The following is a 22,307-nucleotide window of genomic DNA, read 5'->3' on the forward strand; positions in this document are numbered from 1 at the left end:
GGAAGCTGAATTGGGACACACGCCCCACTGCTCTGCCAGACGCTGAGGATGAGGGTAGCAGGGGTGACTGCGGCTTGGGATACTCACCGGTCCATGGAGAGCTTCTGTGCCAACAGCCGCCAGTCATTGCCCCGTGAGTTGGGGGCGTCCAGGCTGTTGCAGATCTTCTGGCGGATGGACAGTGGTATCTTGAAGGCATAGGGTCCCAGTTGTGTGGTGGCGGCATTGCCAGGCGCAGAGCAGAGTGCATCCAGGGAGCCAGCAGGCGTCTGGAAGGGCGGGCACCAGAATGAGATAACCTCAGCACTACACAGGCGCTCGCCCAGTCTGCCTGCCTGGGGAGGGGCTTGAGGGCGGAAGCTGTAGCTTAATTGGAAGAGTGCTTGCCCAGTACCCATGATGCACTGGTTTCCATGCTCATCTTTGTCTCCTTTGGGTTCTCTCTAGCTGCCCACTTCTGGAGGGCAAGGGTTTCTCGGTGTCCTGTGTCAGTCATAGCCATGGCCTAGCCTATAAAGACTAACTTTGATATAAGTGGTTTTATGTGACAACTTGACACAAGCTGAAGTTATCACAGAGAAAGGAGCCTCAGTTGTGGAAATGCCTCCATGAGACCCAGCTGTAAGGCATTTTCTCAACTAGTGATCAAGACCGGAGGGCTCAGCCCATTGTGTGTGCTGCTGTCCCTGGGTTGGTGATCTTGGATTCTATAACAGAGCAAGCTGAGCAAGCCAGGGGAAGCGAGCCAGTAAGCAGCACCCCTCCATGGCCTCTGCATCAGCTCCTGCCTCCAAGTTCCAGCCCTGTGTGAGTTCCTGTCCTGACTTCCTATGATGGTGAACAGCAATGTGGAAGTGTAAGCTGAATAAACCCTTTCCTCCCCAACTTGCTTCTTGGTCATGGTGTTTGTGCAGGAATAGAACCCCTGACTAAGGCAGTGGGGAGCAGTCTAGAGAGCACAGGTGAGCTGCCTTGGGCGGAGTTGGCTTGAGACCTGTGTGGACTGCTTTTTGCTACACTGGTCAGCTTACGGTGTGGGCTTTATCCCCGGCTTAGTTTGGATTTAGTGGGTGGGAGCCATAGGCCGGTCCTTACCCTGACCAGGTTCAAAGCCAGCCTGATGGCCATGGATAATACATTGATATGCCCCTCCCTGAGACTTCTTTTTCCTCTTAAATTTACAATGTAGCTAAGGACAATCTTGAACTTCTGATATGATCCTCCTGCCTCCACAGCCCCAGCCCTTGAGACTCCATCTTCCATGTGGGGACCATTACGACCCTCTCCCCACAGGCATGATACCTTGCTATGGTAATATGTGTCACGTGAACTCAGTAGGCGACTGTTGCTTACTCTGAGTGACCAGACCCCTGCTGTGACTCAGGAGGTGAGTATCGTTATGGCAGATGCTGGGGGGTGAGGTGCTTGTGTGCCAGAGCCTTTAGCCCCAGGGTATCAGTGAGCCTCACCTCAGCCAGCGTGGTGTGCAGCTGGAAAATCTGGCCTTCCCCTTCTACCTGCCGCACGCAGACCTTACAGGTGAACTCAGTGGAGGCTAGGCTATGCCTCTCCAGGGTGAAAGTGCAGTGCAGGGCTTTCTGGCTGCCGTTCCACACGTGGTAGAAGGGAATCTCCTGCAGGAAAGGCGGTCAGGGTTGCAGGTTAAGACCGGGCACTTGGAGAGGTGGGTGGGGCTCAGCCTTAGAGAGGGCTGGGCTCTGGGGGCAGATGAAGTCTCTCTGAAACAGCCAGAGTAGGGAAAGCGGGGTAGCTGAATGGATTTAGTTTCTGGAGGGAGTTGAGAAGTGGGCCTGTGTGGGAGGGGGAGGACAGAAGTTTGAATGTGCATAAACACAGAAGCTGGCATGCATAGGGCCTCAATGGCCCCAACGCAAGATGGAGCAGAGGGACTTGAGTGCCAGCGACGAGGAGAGTCAGTCTGCAGGCTTGCGTTCAGATGGGTGTGGCCCCAGACCAGCAGCTTGAAGTATAAAAGGGGCTGAAGGGGGGTGAGGGCCACGAGCATTTGTGCTGGGGGAGGTGCAAAAGGGGACGAAGATGTGGCTGTTTGCGGCTGAGAATTTAAGCTTGGGCTTGAAGATTGCTGGGAACATGGAGAATGGTAAAGTAGAGAAGACAGGGCAGGGACAAGAGACCTAGGAAGCTTGGCTTCACTGCAAAGGATGGGGTAGTGGTTCCCCGCCACCCTGTTACCCCTCCAGGAGCCCAGTGCTCACCTGGTACTTGGCCAGTAGTTTGCTCCTCCAGTGGGCATGGGGGATGTCATGGAGGGAGAGGCGTAGGTTGTGGTAACTGTCCTTAAAGAGCAAAGGCTTGGGCTCCTCCACCAAGTAGCCACCCAGAGTCCTCTCCAGCTCTAGGACCTCCTGTTGGGGGAGGGGGGCAGAGGGAGGGACTTGTTACCCTTAGCCTAAGGCTCTTTGATACCTCAAGTTGCAGGTCTGGGGTCAGACCTGTCTGGTCCAGTTAAGAAGGTGTTTCAGTTGAATAGATGGGCAGATACACCAGTGGGTGAATGGAAAATGTGTGGGTAGGTGGATAGATAGATGATTGATAGATGATAGGTAGATAGACAGACAGATGGATAGATAGACAGACAGACCAACTGACCAATGGCATAGATAAGTGGACAGACAAACAGATAAGTAGATGGATGGATGATGGATGCGTTGTGGTTTGCCCTGGAGCTATCTGTATTTTGATGCTAATTCCACTGCCCCAAGGACAGTCTTGTACTCAGGACTCAGGTGACTTCACCAGAACCTTCTCCCCATTGAATTTGTAATATACAGTTTAGGGGCAGGTACAGGATAGAAGGAGGCCTGTCATTGGAGGAGAAGGAAGGATGGGAGGGAGAGAAGTTTGAAGGAAGAGGAGGAGACTAGAAGAGAAAGGAAGAGACAGGAGGAGAGTGTGAGAAGCCATGGCGGTGACGTTAAGATTCTACTGTGGGGGGGTTGGGGATTTGGCTCAGTGGTAGAGCACTTGCCTAGCAAGCACAAGGCCCTGGGTTCGGTCCTCAGCTCCAAAAAAAAAAAAAAAGATTCTGCTTTGGGTATTTACAGGTTGTTATTAATGTTTTTAAGAGATGGATGGTACCAGGCTTTATATATTTATGTGGGCAATTATATCTTAACAATTGGGTCAAAGACTATTGTGTTTTGTGTTCTTTTATGTGACGATTTGAGTGTAGCAAAGTGTGCGGTGGCAAGAGACACTGGGCTGCCGAGGAGTTAAGATGTGTTTCTGCCAAGATATCTAGCAGATACCTTGGGGCACTGCAGTGCTGGACCAAGCTGGGTAAAAGACAACTGAAACTTTTTTATTTTTTATATTTTTACAACAACATGGATGGATACATGGATGGATGGGATTCATGAATGAATTTAAAGGTGGCTGGATAGATAGATGAACTGCTGGGAAGGCTAAGTAGATAAACAGACAATAAACTGGATGGATCATACATGGGAGGACAGGGGGATAGGCAGACACACAAAGAGAACATGTATGTGGTTAAAGGGAGCTTGGAAGGAGAATTACATACATGCATACATAGGTTAGACATACAGTAGGATACTGACAGAGGTCTGCTGGAAGGACAGGGAAACGAAGATGGATAGATGGATGATGGATGGGTGGGTGGATGATGGATGGGTGGATGATGAATGGGTAGATGATGGATGGATGAATAGATATATGGATAATGATGGATGGATAGATGGGTGATGGATGGGTGGATGAATAGATGGATAGATGGATGGACAGACAGATTGATGGACAGGTGGCTGGCTGGCTGGATAGATAGATGGATGGATGATGGATGGAAAGATGGATGGATGGGAGGGTGGAAGGATGGTTGGATAGATGGATGGATGGATAGATGGATAGATGATGGATAGGTGGATGGGTAGATGATGGATAGGTGGGTGGGTAGATGATGGATAGGTGGATAGATGATGGATAGGTGGATGGATAATGATGGATGGGTAGATGGATGGATGGAGGGTAGAAGAATGGGTGGATAGATGGATGATGGATGGTTAGATGGATGATGGGTGGATGATGGTGTTGTGGATCTGGTTTATTGCTTATATTATGTAAATTACATGGGAATTCGCACATGTACATGTAGGATGCCGAGGGTCCCTGCCCCTTGTTGGCTTTGACTGGCAAATAAAGATGTGCAAGAGGCTGGGCAGGGAGACAGAGGCAGGAGACTTAGGATTCCTGGGCAAGAAACACAAGCGAGGGAAGAACAGGCAGAACCGCCATGCTGGGGAAGCAGAAGGATCAGGTGTGAGAAGTACAAGACAAGAGAGACAGCCAACATGTAAGAGTCAGGGATTGTGGCCCGGGGTGGGGGTGGGAGTCTGGGTCCGGGGAGGCCAAGGTAGGATACAGGTTTTAGGAAGTAGTAATTCAGGAATATCAGAGGGAAGAGTGGGTTACCTGTGGGACGTTTGGAAGCACCTAACCATTTAGGTGTTTAAGGCATATTAAATATAAGGCTCTGTGTGTGTGTGCATGTGCGTGTGTGTGTGTGTTCAGGAATCCAGAACATTGGGGCAAGTTCCTCACTACCCGCTGGGTAGACTAGAGCGGATTAACCAACTACAATAACCATCGTGATGGATGGACAGTTGGATCACTGGATGGATGTGTGGGTAAACACAGATAGATACACCAGTGAGCAGGAATATGACTAGAACAACATCTGAAGGAAAGATACACGAGTGAAGAGTTGGATACTAGCAGGATGAGCACACAGGCTGCTTACTGAGTAAGAGTATTATGTATACAAGGGTAGAGGGTGGACGGACAGGTGAACGAGTAAAGAATGCAATCGGGCCAGAGCTCGGCAACTTCCCCGCCGATCTTCACACCACCCTCTGGCTACGATGAACACCAGTCCACACCAGTGCCACGGGATCCACTGGAAGGGATTCCCAGGGGTGCCTGCCCCCCTTTTGGAGACCTCCTGGAATGTCAGGGTAGAACGGTCCCACAGGGGACATACTTCTCCCACGGGGCCTTTTCACCTGAGTTGCATCAGTCCCCAGCATGCAGCCTGAGAAAGCCACATGAGACAGAGTGACTAGGAGAGACCACAACAGAGCCGGGAGGAGGCACTGGTCCTCCAGAAAGAACCGTGAGATTCCTCAGAAGGCTGCCGGAAGAGTGGAGAAGAGAGCCAGCTCTATCCTCCAGTGTCACCCCCACTCCATCTCTGCCCCTGCCTTTCTCCCTCACTTCTGTCACCACTGCCTTTTCTTTTGTGTCTGCTAGAAGCCCGGGTTTTCTTAGCTAATCCCACCAGTCCCTGGTCCATCCATCCTACTGACCAACCACAGGTCCAGGCTCAACTCCTGGACACTGCCACTGTCTGAGGCTTACCCTCTGCCTCTTGTAAACACACACACACACACACACACACACCCCTGCAGGGAATTCTACAGAGTACCTGTGAACAGGTGTCTGCTAGAGCTGGGCCCCCTACCACTGGATAGCATGGCCTGAGCTTACAGGTCTCTCCAGGCCTCTCTCTCTCACACCATTATACAGATGCACACCCTACCCTGCTCACAATGCTGAACCACACACCTATCTCGGCAGAAGGTCGTTCTGTGGGTCTGAAATGCCCTTCCTCTTCTCTACCCAAAGAGACTACTTGCCACCCAGGGCTTAGGTCTGAGGTCCGCTCTCTCAGACTTCTCAAAGATTTCTGCTGCCTGTCTCCCACCTCCAGCCCAGAGCTAGGAGCTGTGGCCTCCATCCCTGTCTGAGGGTTCAATGTTGTTCTGAGGATGATGCTAGAAAGAAGTCTGAAGGAACCACGCACCCGGGGAGGGTCCTAACAACCTGGCTGGGCTGACGCTCTGCAGCGCCCTGGCCCGCTTGTACCTTCAGTGCTGCAGGAGTGTCCTCCAGACAGTAGACCCTGAGACTATACTCCAGGGAGGTGCAGAGGGCTGGGGCGAAGATGGCCAGCTGGAGCCGCTTGACTGCAGAGCGGGAGTAGGACTCGCCCGTGAACACGTAGGTACCCAGCTGGTCCAACAAGATGTGGCAGGATTTAGCCTCTAGCTGGCAGTAGCAGGGGGTGTTCAGAGTCTCCTCATCCAAAGTCACCACCTCCTGCGGGGGACAAAGAAGAGGTTGTCATCGGGGTTGAGATTAGTCAATTGGGGGGCAGTTCTGAGAGTCAGTCACCACACCCGGCGCCTCACCTCCCAGTGGCCCTGATGGGCCTGGGTCTTGAGCTGGAAGATCCAGTCTCCGGCAATGACTTCAGCACAGTGGGGCACAGTGAGGACAACAGGGCGGCACAGGAGGAGGCCTGTGGGCCCGCAGGTCACCGAGGGGCTCAATACTGTCTGGGAACCTTCCGAAAGTGGGCTGAGGGGGAGGGCAGAGGGAGGTAGGAAACAAAGGCCAGAAGTACTCATTTAGTGAGAGATACTCTACTGTTGTGGAGCTCCCAACTCCACCCAGGACCCATGCCAAGGCAAGTCTCTGCCCTCTGTGGACTGGGACCATATCTCACAGGGATGGGAAGGAAGATACGGCATAAAGAAGTTCTAGATTTTTGCTGTCACAGCAAAACAGTCTCAGCCAAAGCTTTGCACAGCCTTAAGGCCTGAGGCTTTAGAGAACACTGTTTTTTCCTTTCTGGTCTTTAAAACAAAACAACAGAACAAAATGGAACAAAATTGTTTTGAGCCCAGCCCCAATGACAACCTCCTCTTTGTCCCCCGCAGGAGGTGGTGACCTTGGAGGAGGAGACTCTGAACACCCCCTGCTACTGCTGGCTGGGCTCAGTGGTGCACGCCTTTAATCCTGGCGCTCGGGAAGGCAGAGGCAGGCGGATCTCTGAACTCAAGGCTAATCAAGTCTACAGAGTGAGTTCCAGGACTATCCAGAAATAAAGTTAGACCCTCATCTTGAAAAAAACCAACAATAAAACCATTTGGTGTGTGTGTGTGTGTGTGTGTGTGTGTGTGTGTGTGTGTGTGTGTGTGAATTGTTTGTTCATGTTCTATGTTCTATGCCCGTGTTCAAACTGAGATGGTCAGCTTTTCGTTGTAGCCGTGATCGTTAATCTTTGCTGTCAGGTTGACTGAATGTGGGGTCACCAAGAAGATGCACCCCTGACATGCCTGTCTGTGAGGATGTTCCCAGAGAGGTCTAAGTAGAAGGGAAGATCCAACCTATATGTGGACCACAATACTTGTGGGCTGGAGACCCAGACTGAATGAAAAAGAAAGAAAAGGGAGAGGAACCTTGGACACCAGCGTTCGTCCCTCTCTGGTTCCCAACTCTGAATGCTTCATGTTCTTGTGACCACAACTAGAGGGACTCTCACCATGGCGAGCCCAAATGGAGCCCACCTCCTTAAGTTCTTATCATGAATTTGCCATAGCAATGGGATATACGCAATACGGTTGTCTATAAATCCCCTTCCCATAGGAAAGGTTTGCTGTTGCATTAGAACATGCTTTCTCTGAGGGGACACTGGGCATTGAGACCAAGCTCCAAGGGGCAATCAGAAATGCGTGTGCCCAGTGTGGGCAGAGTGGGAGGGGCGCTGGCTGACCAGGGCTGGCCTGTCTACTCACAGGGTGCTTTCGGTCTTGTTGATACGTAGATACAAGTCATAGAACTTGCCCTGGGGAATGGCTCCATTTGGTACCAACAGGCTGACCCCTAGGGAGGAAGGGAGGCCATCAGGAAGGTCACCAGTAGGGATGAGAAGGATGGGGGTAGGCTCTGGTTCCAACTTAGGGAAGGGAAAGACTCGAGATGGGGGGTGGGAGCACCAGGGCCCTGGGCAGGAACACAGTGGCCTAACACTGCTGGGGGGTCAGAGCCTCCAGTGTTAGCCTCACTCTGGCTTGGACAGACTCTGAAAAGCTGCCAGTCTCTACTTCACAAGTTGACAAGAGCCCTGTTGCCAGTTAAAGCCAGGGCTGCTCTGTGGGACTAATGATAAGAACCACTCTCAACCCAAACGGAAGTGAGACCCCCTCCAAGTGGTTGACCCAAGACGTCCCTGGCCTAGAGAGGCCCAGGAAGTCCGACCTCAGGTTTTCTACCAGACTTCTCTATGTATAATCTGCCCCAAGCTCTCATTTCCCATCTGAGCAATGGAACCGGATGGAGGCCTACCTGTGCCGGGAATGGTCAGCCTCCCACCCAGGCAACCAAAGGTGCCACTGACACTGCTGCTGGGGTCTCGAGGGAGGCCCAGGAGGTGCTGGGAACCGAGGCTGGCGCTGCGCAGGTGCAGGAAGTGGGTGTCCCGGGAGAAATCGCCTGGGTATGTGCCGGGTGGCAAGACACCCAGCAGGTCGGCTCCATCAGCCAGGCCAGCCCCAGAGCCGATGGTGCTGGAGTCATAGACCTTGATCTTGAGGCTGGGCAAGGGATCCAGCAGGGGTGAATTAGTCATAGGGATCTTGTCGGCGGAGTCCTGCAGGGCATACACAGGTCCGCGGTAGATGCCAGCACTGGCCGTTAGGTCTGGAGGGGCGGACGGGTGCAGGAGCTGTGGGTTGCCTGCAGGGGTGGAATGATGGTTAGAACCCCCGTTCCCACTCCTCGCCACACTGGTCCTGCCCACTCTGTCCCCTCCAGGCCTTCTGTCCCACCCACATGTCTAGCCACAGGAGGCTCAACTGCCACCTGCCACAGGAAACTCTGGGGCAAATGGGGGCAGCACTCCAGCTCTGGTGACAGCTATACTGCTCTGGGAGCCCCACAGCCATTTCTGTCCCACCAGACTTCTCCAGATCCTTACTGGGCCTTGCAGTCTTGAAGTTGACGGGGTGGAAACCACCAGTGAGGGCAGCAGAGGAGTCAGTGATGTCCGTGTCGAAGTCCCGGCAGTTTCTCCGGTACACGATCACCCCTACAGCCATGAGAACTGCCAGAACCACAAAGACGGCCACCACGAGGCCCGCATACAGCGCCACGTCTCCCGACGGCTCCAGGGCTGTAGACGCAGTAGGGTTAAGTGAGGGGCAGGCCCTTTGGGGTACCAAGGAAAATCTAGATTCTAGGCTTCACCCGCCAAGGCAGATAGATGGTGGCCTCAGGCAAGTCTCACAAGCTCCTCTCCCTTAATAAGTTGTCACAAAGTCTCCCCCCATTGCCCACCCTCCCGGTACAGTATGGAAGGAAGGGGATGGAACCAACAGGTCTGATTCACGAGCTCAGTCTGGCTCCCTGCTGAGGAGCCAGCGGTGTGAGGCTTCGGAAACACGAGGGCTACCTACATGGGTTTGCTGCGTGCCCATAACAACTTCCATAAGACCAAGCATCCTGGTTCCCCAAAACCATCTTAAGTAGTCTCTTCACTATTCATCGGGTGGGAGGTGCAGCGGGGGGGCGGGGGGGGAGTGGGGTGAGAGGCAGAGCAATGGATGGAGAGGTGGCGAGCAGATGGTGAAAGAAAGATGGCACCCAGGGAGGCCACAGCACAGGTTCAGGTTCACCGCCTTCCTCCAGCAGGGGGCGGGGCTGCAAATTGCTACGCTCTGCTAATAAGCAGGAATGTGTGGGGTCCACAGATCATTCTAGAAGGGTGGAAATATCCTGGCCCCATCATCCTGGGTATGTGGCGACTGAAGGCTAAGCTGTGAGGGCTGCAGTCGAGGAGCTGTGTTTCCTAATGAATTTAGTTTTAATTAAGTGATGCAAGAATTTTAAAAGCCACCCGTGGTAACTAGCACACCAGCCCAGCTCAGGCACAGCAAAATGGAGGCTACCCAACAGCTGCTCTTTGACCTAACTTCTTTTGGGAGCTCCAAGAATCACCTGTGCATCATTAAAAACGGGGAACTCTGGGAGAGGGAGCCCGAGTTACGCCTGGCTTTCTGCACCCTTAGGCCAGCCCACAGCCACACCTCGTAGCATGGAAGGCCACGGCTTCCTGCTCTGGGAAACTGTCTCTCTGCCTCACCTCAACAATCCCCCCCCCCACCCCACCCCACCCCACCTCCCACCCCGCAGCATCCTGGCAACCTTGGGAGGCGCTACAGACTCTTCTCAAGGCTGGGCTCCCACTTCTCCGGAGGCTCCTGTCTTAGCTGGAGCACGCTCTCCCCTAAACCTGGCCCCGCAATCGAATAAAGTCCACACTCACACTGGGGGCCACTTGCTTGGTGATTTATACCCTCTAAACCAGCTCCCCCTGTCCTCTCAGTGAGTGGAAGACTCCCCTGCAGACTTTATGATTCCAGAACTATCTGGAAATTGTTCTTCAATTACCACAGGCTGCTCTGAAAGAGAGGCTGTGTTGCCCTGACATTGGTGTCACTGCGGTGAGGGCCCTTGGGGTGGGAGGGGAGTCCTTCGGGAGCTGACTCCAGGCAGCAGCACTCAGACCAGTGTTAAGCTGGGAGGTGCGGCCCAGATGCTAGGGATAGGGCATGGTGCAGAGGTGGACAGGCACACCACTGTCTCCTGAGAGAGTCCCAGAGGGACAAACACTGTGACCACCTGCTTTGGCCACAAAAATATTTAGGTTCAAGTCCTGGCTGTGCTACTCCCTGGATGTTCCTTGGACAGGTTTCTCCCTCCTCCTCTGAGACTCAGTTTCCTGTTCTCTAACAGGAGTGTAAGGGGGAGTCTGGGGCCTTTCTGTCAGCCTCTCCGTGACAGAAGTGTGGCAACATGCTTGACGTGCAGGGATCCTGTGGGGTTGTACTGGGAGGAAATAACATCAACCCTTCCTGCCTTGGACCCCACACCCATGGAAAGCCAGCCAAGGAGAGCCAGGAATCCCCAGAAGAAAGAAGAGCGGCGTGAAATGGGACTTACGGCGGCTTTTTAGGGTCGTTTAGAGTTCTCTGATCTGTCAAGGGAAATAAAGGGAAAGACCATAATGACCCAGGTGACAGAGAAAGGGTGGCAGAGGAGGTGACGGGGGCGTGGTATGGATGAGATGGGGGACAGAGGCTCTCTGGCTGCTCTGCTCAGAATGAGCACAGTAGCCAAAGGCTGGGCCAGGGCAGAGGGGCCTGTCACCCTCCTCCAGAGCACTCACTCAGCACGCACAGCCCATCGGTGCAGTTCTTGGAGTCAAGTAGCGTCCCGCTGCAGTCTCGGCCTCCGTTCTGGGGCGGCGGTGCCATGCACTCGCGGCTGCGCCAGTGCGCACACTCTGTGCTGCAGGCGGACCACTTGCTCCACTCGGTCCACGCTCCATCCACTGTAGGAGCACAGCACGGGCATGGACACGCAGTTAGGCAAGCAAGGGGAGACACAGAAACAACACACACACACACACACACACACACACACACACACACACACACACACCAATCAGTAAATCCACAGAGCATCAGGCTGGGGACAGTTAGATGCACTCAGTAGACGAGGGTAAAGATACTCAAGGTTACTGGCACAAAGAGAGACCAAAACCTGGGTGAGAAAACAGTCACACGGGGTCACACACACACAACCAGAGCACAGGCACGGAGGGGCAAACAAACCCAGAACTGGGACAAGACAGTCAGGGAGGAGGCTGCTGGCAGGATGAGTGTCTGTGGCTAATGGGCATCTCAACAGATACATGCAGGGAGCTCTCTGGGACCCCAGCAGCCCCTGAAGCCAGGCTCAGCCCTGTCCAGCTGCAGCTCAATGCCTCTGATCCCAGCTCCCAAGCAGCCTGGGACTGAATCAGAAACTAGAGACCATAGAGTACACTGGACCTGGGCTCTGCACCGTCCCAACTCTATACCTATCCCATGGGCAGAAGAGCCAGATGGGCTTGTGGCTCCTACCTGGGCACACAGTGGTGCAAGCCGTCTTCTGGAAAGCCTGTCCCTCGCAGAAGGCACCTCCATTGAGTGGGGCTGGGTTGGTGCAGGTCCTAGTACGCTTCTGCCAACCTCGGCCGCAGCGGTTAGAGCAGGGTGACCATTCTGCCCAGCTGGACCAACCTCCGTTCACTACAGGGATGGGCCATCACATGACTAACATGGATTTGGTTTCCTCCAGGTCGTTTCCAGCCCATCACCCACCTTTACTAACCCAGCCATGCTGGGTGGAGCCGTTCACCCTTGGGGCTGGGCACTGAGATGCCACTGTTGGCACCTGAGAGGGTCTAGGGAGTCACTATCTCATCCTGACCTGTTGTACAGTGGTGCAGTAAAGTTGTTAGAGGGGTAACACCTAACCGGGGTCACACGGTGTGTGGTGGGTACTTGGTAGAGGTTAACAGTTAACCAGGGTCACCCAGTGTATGGTGGGTACTTGGTAAAGGGTAACAGTTAACCAGGGTCACCCACTTTGTGATGCGATACCTGGGATTTGGCCTGGGACTAAATCTCAGGAGAGGACTCCCTACTAAATTTTAGACACCTCCACTGTGGTTTTCTCCTGTCCTTAGATCCAGAGAAACAGCAGAAAGCAGCAGCAGGCTTGGACAGCATCCTTGGCTGTCTGGCTGTGACTCTGCCTTGGGACTAACTCAGGAGAATTGGGAGTTTTATAGAGAGGGCCAAAGGGTCCTGAGAAATAGCGTGCTCCCATCAGGGGACCCAGAGTCCTGACTTGGCCACCTCTCTCTCTGTACTCTCCATACAGTTTAGGGGGCCCACTGGCCTCCTGGAGGTGGTGGCAGGGGTGGGGGGGTGGGATGAGAGATAGGGGGTGGGGGTAGGGGATGGATTACTTCAGGCCTCCCTACAGTACCCGAGAGCTCCCACCAGAGGGCACCCCAAGTAATCGCAGCACATGCCAGCAAACACCCGTCCGCACCATAGACGATGACTGTGGCCGTGGTGCTCCGGCGCTTGGCCACAATATTCTTGGCCACACAGGTGTAGTTGGCTGTGTCTGAGAGGCGCGCCTGGCGGATGATGAGGTTGTGGTCAATGGTGAGCAGGAAGTTAGTGTCCTGAGCGGGATCGATGACATCTTCATTCTTGAGCCATTCCACCTGTGGAGGGGGGCAGTGAGGACTCATTGTCTGCCAACTGACACGGGCAATGGGTCTCCCGCAGAGGGAAGGGGGCGTCCAAACATAACTAGAACAGCAGGTCCCGCCTGTGTAGTTGCCTATGCCTAGGTTCACGCCTGGCACAACAGGTACCGGCAGGGCTGCAGCTTTACCAACTGTAAGCTGGATCTTGAACAGCGCCCAACCCCATGAGGCTGAGGTGAATGTGACCTGCTGGGCTCAGAGAGGTACCAAGCAAGCACAGGCTGCTAGTGTCTGCCCCTCCCGAAGTTCCTAAAAGCAGCAGGACCCTGGGTTTGGTCCTCAGTTCTGCTACCCACCAGCATTCATAACCTAGGTGGTCACCCCATCCCTCTCTCTAAACAGTGGCCTTGCCCACACTGCAGGGCTGCTGAGGAGATCAAGGCCCAACAGGTGGCAACCACCACTCCGGACCCCACCCATTGCCTAGGAGAGCACAAGCAGGAGAGGCCAGGCGACCAAGTTTGGGGGCCTCGACGGCCGAGACGTGAATGAGAGGCCTGGACTTTGGTAGAAGGCTACATGTCCCCCGTGAATGCCTGGACACAGGGTGTGAAAGGGGAAAGAAAGGAAGATGGTGGGGTGGGTAGCGCCTGGACACACCCACCGAAAGCCAGTGGTGTCCACAAGTGTGGTTTCTGGGGCTATGTCAAGTAGGGGTATCAGAGACCAAGACCCTTCCTGTGAGGCTGTTCCTATGGAGGGCTGGGTGGGGTGTGGGGTGAATGGGGTTCAGAAGGACAGGCAGAACCACAGGATGTCTGGAGCTGCTGGTCTATACCCTACCTCACTGGCCATGCCCCCCTCCTCACCTCAGCCACAGGCACTCCCTCCGGTGGGCGGCACTGCAGAAGGACCTCATGATCCAAGGGTACCTCCTTCGCCAGAGGCTCCTGGTCAAAGTTCTTGCGCAAGTCTGAAGAGAGTTCAAGAATATCAAGAGTGTTGATGGCAGCGTGAAATGCCCACTGTGGCCACTAGGGGGCAGGGCACGCCTAAGGAACTGTTTACAGGATCCCTTTACCTGTGGAATAGGGTCCCCCTCCCTGACTCTGGACCTTGCCTGGAATCTTCCAGCTCCCTTTTCCAGGTTGCTGGAAACCCCGGAGCCAGGAGGCCTGGCCTCTGGGTCTAGGAGGCCATGTAGAGTGGCATACCGTGGAGGTTATTTCTCGTGGGGAGTTGGGGGTAGGGATAATCGGGGAGGCATACAGGCAATGCGGATGTAGGCTCGGCGACTCTTGGTGGTTCCCGAAGAGCTCCAGGCCACGCACTGACACCAGTAGTCCTCGAGCCCGAAGAGTTCCTCTACCTGCTGCCGCGACACCTCTATCTGCACCTCTCGTATTCGTAAGCCTGCAAGGAGAGGACGGGTCCTTGGTGGCGCCGGAAGAAACCTCTTCCCTCTACCCGAGCCTGTGGCTCGCCTGCAGAATCCCACTGGCTTCCATCTGGATCTATCTATGGCCATTTCCCGGGGCAACGTAAAAACCAAAGCAGAGGGAAGGACACAGGGCCCAGAGAGGTTGTATGACTGCTCCACGGTCACACAGCCAGAGTGATAAAGCCCCGGAGGTTCTCTTCTGTTTTTAAGAGGGTCTCACTCACTGTGTAGCCCGGGGGTTTAACAGGCCAGTATCATCACACTGACAGTTCAGTCGGGCTTGATTTGTTTTGCTTCTAATTCTTTTATTTATTTATTTTAGATGAGAGTGGAATTTCAAGTCTTGAACCTGCCATCCTCCTGCCTCAGCCTCCAGAGTAGCTGAAACCACAACCATACACCACAAGACTGCAGCCCCAAACAAGAATGATCGTTGACAGAATACTGCAGAAACTGCAGGTTTTGGAGCATCTTGAATGTTGTGTTTCTATTTTTGTTTGGTTTTCTTTTTCTTTTTTTTTCAGGTAGCGGGCACTATCTGATTCAGAATCTGAGCGAATTCAAAGTCCAAAAAAATTCTGAAATCTGAAACACTCCTGACCCCACGTGTCTTGACAAGGGCCTCTCGACACGTGTGAATCTTTTCCTTTATACCAAGAACAACTTCCGGCAAGGAAACATACCATGGATATAACTGGAAACAGTACAGAAAGTATGGAAAGATGGAAAGACACTGCTAGTGTTGTCTTGTCTGGTACACAACTGCAAGACTGGCCAACTGTGAGGGAGGAGGGGACCCTGAGGCCCAGAGGACATCATGGCTCACTCTGTGGCACCTCTGAGGAGCCCAGTTGGGGCTGGCCTCACCTGTGGCCTCATCCAGGCTCTCCTGCGTGACGTGGCCTTTCTGGCTGACCCACTCGCCATTACACTTGAAGTAGATCTGTGTGGCGGGGAAGGCTCGGCAGTGCAGTTCCACTGGCTTGTTCTTTACGATGTAGGCATCCTCTGGTTCCAGCAGGAAGTGAGGCAGCTGCTCCGCGGGTGCTGATGGGAATGAGTCTGGGAGGGCCTGGCCACCAGAGTCAATGCCTGTGGAGGGAGAGTACCATGACGTCCGGGCTGAGCACCTCATCCTGGGGACCTGCACCACCATTCATGCAACGTCTCCAGAGCCTGCAGTTTTCCGGCCTGGCCAGCCCTGGGAGGTTAGTGATCCAGAGACATGAACACCGCCATTAGATCTGCCCATATCTCCAACTCTGGCTCTGATTGGCTTCAGTCAATGTACCACAGGCTGGTGCTAAAGCATAAACCAGGCCAGTTCTGCCACAAAGCCACCACCGCCCTCTCTGGCCCCACTGGGGACACAGAGACATCCAGGACCTTCGGGGTGTGTTGTGGGGGACATGGTAATGCCAAGCCCAGGGCTCTAAGCATTCCACAGGCTCTTCTCTGGCTCATACCCGTAGCAGAACACAGGGGAACCCTTAGAGCACACAGCCAGGCTAAGCCGGCGGCCACCTCCTCCCCCACGTGGCCTGGTGGAAAAGCCTGTGTCTCTGGAAAGAACAGCACCTTGGGAGGTGAGACAAACAGGAAGGGAGGAGAGCAGGCCAGGCCCGTGATTGGCCACAATTCACTTAGGAAAATTGGCTTTACATCACAAATTCAGAACAATCAGGCAGCAGCTTGGGACAAGCAGTGGGGGGGCTTGTGCTCTGTGTTCACTACTGGGAAAATGGAATCAAATACAGGGCGCCGTGTGTGTGTGTGTGTGTGTGTGTGTGTGTGTGTGTGTGTGTGTGTGTGTGTGTCCTCCCACCAGCAAAGTGCTTGTAGAGGCAGAGGGGCCCCGGGAGGCCTATATAGGGATCATGCACTTGTCCTTCAGGTCAAAAGGTTGCATGTGGCCCTAAGGAACCCCCCTGTAGGCAGAGGGGCAGGGGACACACAGTCCTTCTGTAAGACCAGAATAAACAAAACATGTCTGTTTTTTCTCTCTATGCACCAGGAGACTCTCCTAAGGCATGTGCGCACACTCACACACACACACTCACACTCACACACACACCCCCACACTCCCCAAACCTAGTGGTTAAGGAGAAGCCAGCCAATGGGATGTAAAGCCATTGCTTCCAGCCCTTTCTATATGGACCAGAGAGTGTGTCTTATGGGTATCCTGCTCTTGTTGCTAAGGAAGACTGGAGGGAACAGTTCCAGCCTCCTGTTAGGCTGCTTTGAAGATCTCACAGTGGTTTGGAGTGGGCCTGGCACAGTGCCCCATTTTAGTCTTAGCAAATGCCCACCTAAGCAGTGAGTCATTGAGTACTTGGGAACAGCTGAGTTAATCAAATTCTTGCAACAACCCTCTAAGGTGCGTTCTGTTGTCTTCATTCATTTGCTTGCTTGTTTGTTTTTCAATACAGGGTTTCTCTGTGTAGCCTTGGTTGTCCTGGGCTCACTCTGTAGACCAGGCTGGCCTTGAACTCACAGAGATCCACTTGCCTCTGACTCCTGAGTGCTGGAATTAAAGGTGTGCGCTACCACTGCCCAGCCTGTTGTCCTCATTTTATGGAAGAGAAATTGAGGCTCAGAGAGGCTGGCTGACAAGTTGCTCAAGATCATATGGTTGAGCTAAGGTTTGAACCCAAGAAACAAAATATCTGGCTATGCCCACCACCAACATGGTGTGGCACGTGTGGTAACCACTACCAGGTCCTCTGGCAACAGCCAAGGATGAAGTACTGGGGGTTCCTTGGGGCTACTCTGCCTGGCCCTGCTTAGAGGAGAGTTCCTAGCCCCCAGATACAACTCAAGACCACCGTCAACACAGCCACCTGTACTTTCTAGCCGTTAGTCGCTTTATCAGTTTTAATGGTATCACAAGGCCACCAAGAACTTATTATTATTATTGTTGTTGTTGTTGTTATTGTTATTGTTATTGTTATGATGTAGTCAGAGCCAAGGAACTCAGTATGAAAGCTGTTGAGTCATCACTCAGAGAACACCTGGTTCAGTCACACGGCCACGTGCACCACTGCTCTCCTCACAACAGCAAGGAAACTGAATCAGCATAAATGCCTATCAATGAAAGAAAATGAAAACGTGGTAGATACACACAGTGGAAGTTTATTCATCCACAAAAATAAAATTCTGCGGAGAAGGAGGGGCAGACCTGAAAATTGTCACCATAAGTATGGTAACTCAGAGTTATTTCATGTTATTTTTCATAGGTAGATCTATGGATCCTAGCTTCTAACATACTCACGCATGCACGCGCGCGCGCGCGCGCGTGCGCACACACACACACACACACACACACACACACACGGGAAGACCCTTGGCTGGGGGGTATGGATCCTAGCTTCTAACATGCACGCACACGCACACGCACACGCACACGCACACACACACACACACACACACACACACGGGAAGACCCTTGGCTGCTTTGACAGACCAACAATGACTCACAGGTGCCACCTGCTGGCCATTCCAGTCATGACACTGACCTTGAAGATCACAAAGCTTCCTGGTCTCTGGGGATCCCAACCAGCACGCTAACCATGGTGAGGTCACACAGCCACCTCACCTCACCTCAGCCCCCAGATTCTCAAACTCTTTTGTCTCCTGTCTCTAAGGCCAGGTTTGAGTCCACCCACGCTGCTGTCCTCATAGGGAGAAGTTCCCTGTTCTCTTGGCCAGGGACACAGGTGGGTATGGGGGCCAGTAAGCTGTGCAGGCACTGTATGTGGGAGATCCGAGTCGCCTTAGCAGCCTCAGTGACTGTTCTGGAGGGCAGAGGATGTACCACACTCTTCCAATGGACCACAGTGCTCACGTCAGGAGACATGATGGACACGGGCAGTGGGAATGGCCAGATTGTTCAGTCCACAGGCTTCTCCCCAGTCATGAAGACACCAAGGTGTCAGGATCTAAAGCACTAGGGTAGGCAGGAGGCAGAGCAAATCTGATCGTCCTGCCCTAGCCTCCTGAGTGCTTCAATTATAGGCACATGTCACCGACCCCATTCTAGTCCTTTTTTTTTTTTTTTTTAAGATTTATTCATTTATTATATATAAGTACACTGTAGCTGTCTTCAGACACACCAGAAGAGGGCATCAGATCTCTTTATAGATGGTTGTGAGCCACCAGGTGGTTGCTGGGAATTGAACTCAGGACCTCTGGAAGAGCAGTCTGTGCTCTTAACCACTGAGCCATCTCTCCAGCCCCATTCTAGTCCTTTTATGAAGAAGTAGCTTTGCTTTCCCTGAGGTGACCTTTGACTCCAGGCTCAGGCTGGGCAGAAGTGGGCAGGTTGTCCAGAGCCTTCTCTGACCTGGTTCAAATCCTCAATCCGAATTAGATCTGAGAAGGTGGTTTGCCCTTTGTCTGCTAACTTCAGGGGGTCTCCATGAGGGTTGTCACCCAAGGAACCAGATGAAAATGTGCCCAGAGAGCAGTGGTCCTGCAGTCTGGGCAGCAGGTGGGGGATGGCCTCCAGCTACGACTGGGCGAGGATCTGGAGATCTGTACTTCGGGGTCCTCGGCCATGGTCACCTGAACCCTTTGAAGAAAGTTGTCTGGAGTCCTGCACGTTACCAGCTCAGAAATGAGAGGCACTAACAACATCACACAACAAACTAACTTGACCAGATCAGAGTTCTGCTTCGGGCTGGCTGGCACAGGACAGGGAGGCGAGGAGGGGTAAAGGACATGTGCACAGAGCTGTCCCACGCTGGGCACATTTATCATCAGTCCTCACAGTGGCTCCTCAGCCCCTGGACACTAGCTAATTCTCCCAGCCCTGACTCCTACTGCATGGAGAATCTCTCCCATTCACTGTGGGCCGCTGTGCTCGGTTGGAAGCAGGCAGAGCTGGAGGAGACGAGCCAACTTATTATTATGTTTTAAAAACACAAACCCCACAGGGTGGACCCCTCCTTGGACGCAAAACACTGCCTCCATCTGGCCCCAGCTCCTATGGGGTTCAGGCTGCGGTCCCCCTCAGAGGCTGTTACAATGCCCGTTACTCATGACAAATGGGGGCTGGCCAGCTTGGAGGATACCAAGTCGTTCCTAACAAAGAAGGCCTCTCTTACCCAGCCCTGTTCCCACACCCTCCACAGACCCATCCATGCCCATGATGTCATTTCCTGTGATGGCCACAGGAAGCAGTCTTGCCAAGAGGGCTGGGACTTGCAACCTCAGGAGGGTCTCCCTCCGAGGCTCAGACATTCCCACTTACAAGAGTGGGGATGGACACACGGTCCTTGGGGAAGCTATGCTGCTGCCCTCCCTCCGGATCCTTCCCCTAACCCTGGGTTCTCTGGCATGGACACCTCCATAGTTAACTTCAGTGCCAGGTTCGGTGGGGTCAGAGCCCTGAGGAATGGTCTTCTGCTTCCTCCTCTCCTAGGTAAGAGGACGAAGGCCTTTTATCCCCCCTCTTCCAGAAAATGACCTTCAATCTCACTCGCGGCATTTAAAAGCCTGTATGGTACCATACACACTAGCCAAGCAACATGTTCCATTTTACAGGGCTAGAAACGGAGGCTCAAAAGCTAAAGGACACACCCAAGACCATCCATCCACATTGATGACCCTCCAGACCACTGAGAATAGCTGTATCTGTCGTCTTGGTGAGAATCAGGCCTTGGCCTCAAGCCTAGCATGTGGGCCCCTTCCCCTTGATCTGACCCTCCCATGTTCCAGACCTGTTTGTGGGCACCTCAGCCAAACAATGAGCTAAGCTTACACCAAAGGATCACACACTCCAAACCAGAAATCACCCATTACCATCTCCCTACACATCAAAACCATAGCCTGGCAGGGACAGAGGCTCCATTCCTGGGGACCGCTACGATAATGCTGCCATCTCTCTTCAGGGGACGCCAGCCTTCCGCCCCTTTTTTTTATTTGGTGACTTGCAATTTCAAATTCCACCAAACGCTCAGCTGCTTCTGTGGACAAGGTGGGAAGTGTATTCCTGGTACTGTGGATGGGGTGGGAGGTGTGTCCCTGGTTCTGTGGACGGGGTGGGAAGTGTGTCCCTGGTACATGGACGGGGTGGGAAGTGTGTCCCTGGTACCGTGGACGGGGTGGGAAGTGTGTCCCTGGTACCATGGACGGGGTGGAAAGCGTGTTCCTAGTACTCTCTTCTTTCACCCCACAGCCAGATGCTGTGGGTAACCATTTGATGCTTCAGACCACATGGCAACCCCACTCCTTCCTGTAGCCCCGAAGCCTGCAAGCCCTTCCCCATTGGACTGGAGACTTTTTCTTTTGCCCCCCTGGTCTCACCCTGGGGTGATCTTGAGAGTCCTCTGTGGTCCCTGCAACAGCTTCCCTAACCCCACTTTAGAAACGTACATTTCCTGCTCTGAGCCATCCCGGCAGCTCCAGCCCCTGGGACAACCCTCCCTGACCTCTCTCTTTAGACTGTGTCCCTTCCGCAGGTTCCCAGCTCTTCCGGAACCATCTCAGCTCCAATGCTGTGAACTGAGGGCATTCCTGAGACAAGCATCCCACACCAGCCCCTCACCTTCACTGTGTGCCCTTGGCGTACAGACCCTAGGTCACTACAGAGCAAACTCCATGGTGGCCCAGGGCCCTCCCTGTCTGTAGAGCTGGACCCACTAGGTAGGCTTTTCTCTGTCTCTGCTGCCCAGCTTCCTTGGAATCAGGGTAGCAGTTGGGGTACAGGAGAGCCTGGGCCACAGAAACCGACTGGAAAGCCGGATCCTCAGAGCTCAGCTGATAACTGTCCCCAGAAACAGAACCAGAGAGGGTATGTTTGGGCCTTCAATCACACAGCACATGATCAGAAGAGCCACTGGGCACTAGACCCCCAGGGGCATCGCAGGGACTTTATTTTAAAACTCTTTCCTTTGAGCTGGGGGCAAAGTTCAGCAGTACAGCACTTAACCAGCATGCATAGGCCCTGGGTTCAATCCCTGACACATATAAGTAAATTTACTTCTGATAAAAAAAAAAGCTTTGGTCCGTTCTGATTGTAAAGATAATCATACTCTTGACATTAAATGACATTAAGAATGGTTTGGGAAAAAAATATAAAAGTAAAACCCAACCCGTTCCACCATGCCCCTTGATGGCTTAATCTTTTTTTTCGTTTTGTTGTTCGTTTGTTTGATTGGTTGGGTTTTTTTTTTTTTTAATGTTTTTAAATTTTTTGTTTTTGTTTTTCAGGACAGAACTCTGTATAAGAGGTTAGCTTTGAACTCAGAGAGATCTGCCTGCCTCTACCTCTATAGTGCTGGGATTAAAGGTGTGCACGGACACACACAGCCTAAATACTTTTGTTACTTGAGAATTTCACACAAGAGCATAGGCATGGCCTCCTCCTCCTCCTCCTCTTCTTCCTCCCTCTCCTCCCCCTCCCCCTCCATCTCCATGCAGCGGGCATCAACCACTGACACCTCGCAAGCATAGGAATTTCTCATCTCTAGGCTTCTACCATCGCATGCCCTTCTTAGTCTGGAAGCCACTGGTGCTGTCTGACACCCCAGTGGGCTGTCCTCAAGCGTCCACTTCTCACAGGGCCTTGATTTTCCCATCTGGGACATGGGATCATTTTAATTTGCTCTGCCAATTTCAAGACGCTGGGCTTCTTAAATTCAGAAAACCCTTTCCTCAGCCGGGCTACCCTGTCAGCCACCGACTCCTCTTCCTTTAGAAGAGAAAGAGGTGGCCTTCAAAGGGGGTGCTGGGGTGCGGGCTTATGGCATTTCTTTTCTTTCTTTTTTTTTTTTTTTTTTGAGACATGGGTGTTGTTCTGTAGCCCAGGCTTGCTTTGGCTGGCAGCAATCCTCCTGCCTCCTGAGTGTGGGATCTCAGGCATGCAATTCCGCCCGGCTTGGGCTTGACGGACAGCCTCGGGTTTCCAGGGTC

General features: G+C 53.2%; 1 protein-coding gene across 2 annotated transcripts in view; it reads right to left on the reverse strand.

Annotated features, from left to right (window-relative positions):
* The window catches only part of Unc5b (unc-5 netrin receptor B), a 66,302-nt gene that overhangs the window by 3,862 nt on the left and 40,133 nt on the right, over window positions 1-22,307 (reverse strand). The window contains exons 2-16 of one of the 2 annotated variants that reach the window (XM_032888384.1): window positions 15,261-15,485; window positions 14,222-14,365; window positions 13,822-13,925; window positions 12,787-12,967; window positions 11,808-11,975; window positions 11,069-11,233; window positions 10,844-10,876; window positions 8,819-9,013; window positions 8,188-8,577; window positions 7,638-7,725; window positions 6,249-6,417; window positions 5,923-6,156; window positions 2,238-2,387; window positions 1,470-1,634; window positions 88-269 (exon numbers count right to left, since the gene is read on the reverse strand). In XM_032888384.1, the coding sequence (XP_032744275.1) occupies window positions 88-269; window positions 1,470-1,634; window positions 2,238-2,387; window positions 5,923-6,156; window positions 6,249-6,417; window positions 7,638-7,725; window positions 8,188-8,577; window positions 8,819-9,013; window positions 10,844-10,876; window positions 11,069-11,233; window positions 11,808-11,975; window positions 12,787-12,967; window positions 13,822-13,925; window positions 14,222-14,365; window positions 15,261-15,485 (2,593 nt within the window). The remainder of the gene's footprint in view (window positions 1-87; window positions 270-1,469; window positions 1,635-2,237; window positions 2,388-5,922; window positions 6,157-6,248; window positions 6,418-7,637; window positions 7,726-8,187; window positions 8,578-8,818; window positions 9,014-10,843; window positions 10,877-11,068; window positions 11,234-11,807; window positions 11,976-12,786; window positions 12,968-13,821; window positions 13,926-14,221; window positions 14,366-15,260; window positions 15,486-22,307) is intronic. The other variant, XM_032888383.1, reaches the window with a different exon arrangement.

Source organism: Rattus rattus, chromosome 18 (genome assembly GCF_011064425.1).
Source record: "Rattus rattus isolate New Zealand chromosome 18, Rrattus_CSIRO_v1, whole genome shotgun sequence".
NCBI classification, from domain to species: domain Eukaryota; kingdom Metazoa; phylum Chordata; class Mammalia; order Rodentia; family Muridae; genus Rattus; species Rattus rattus.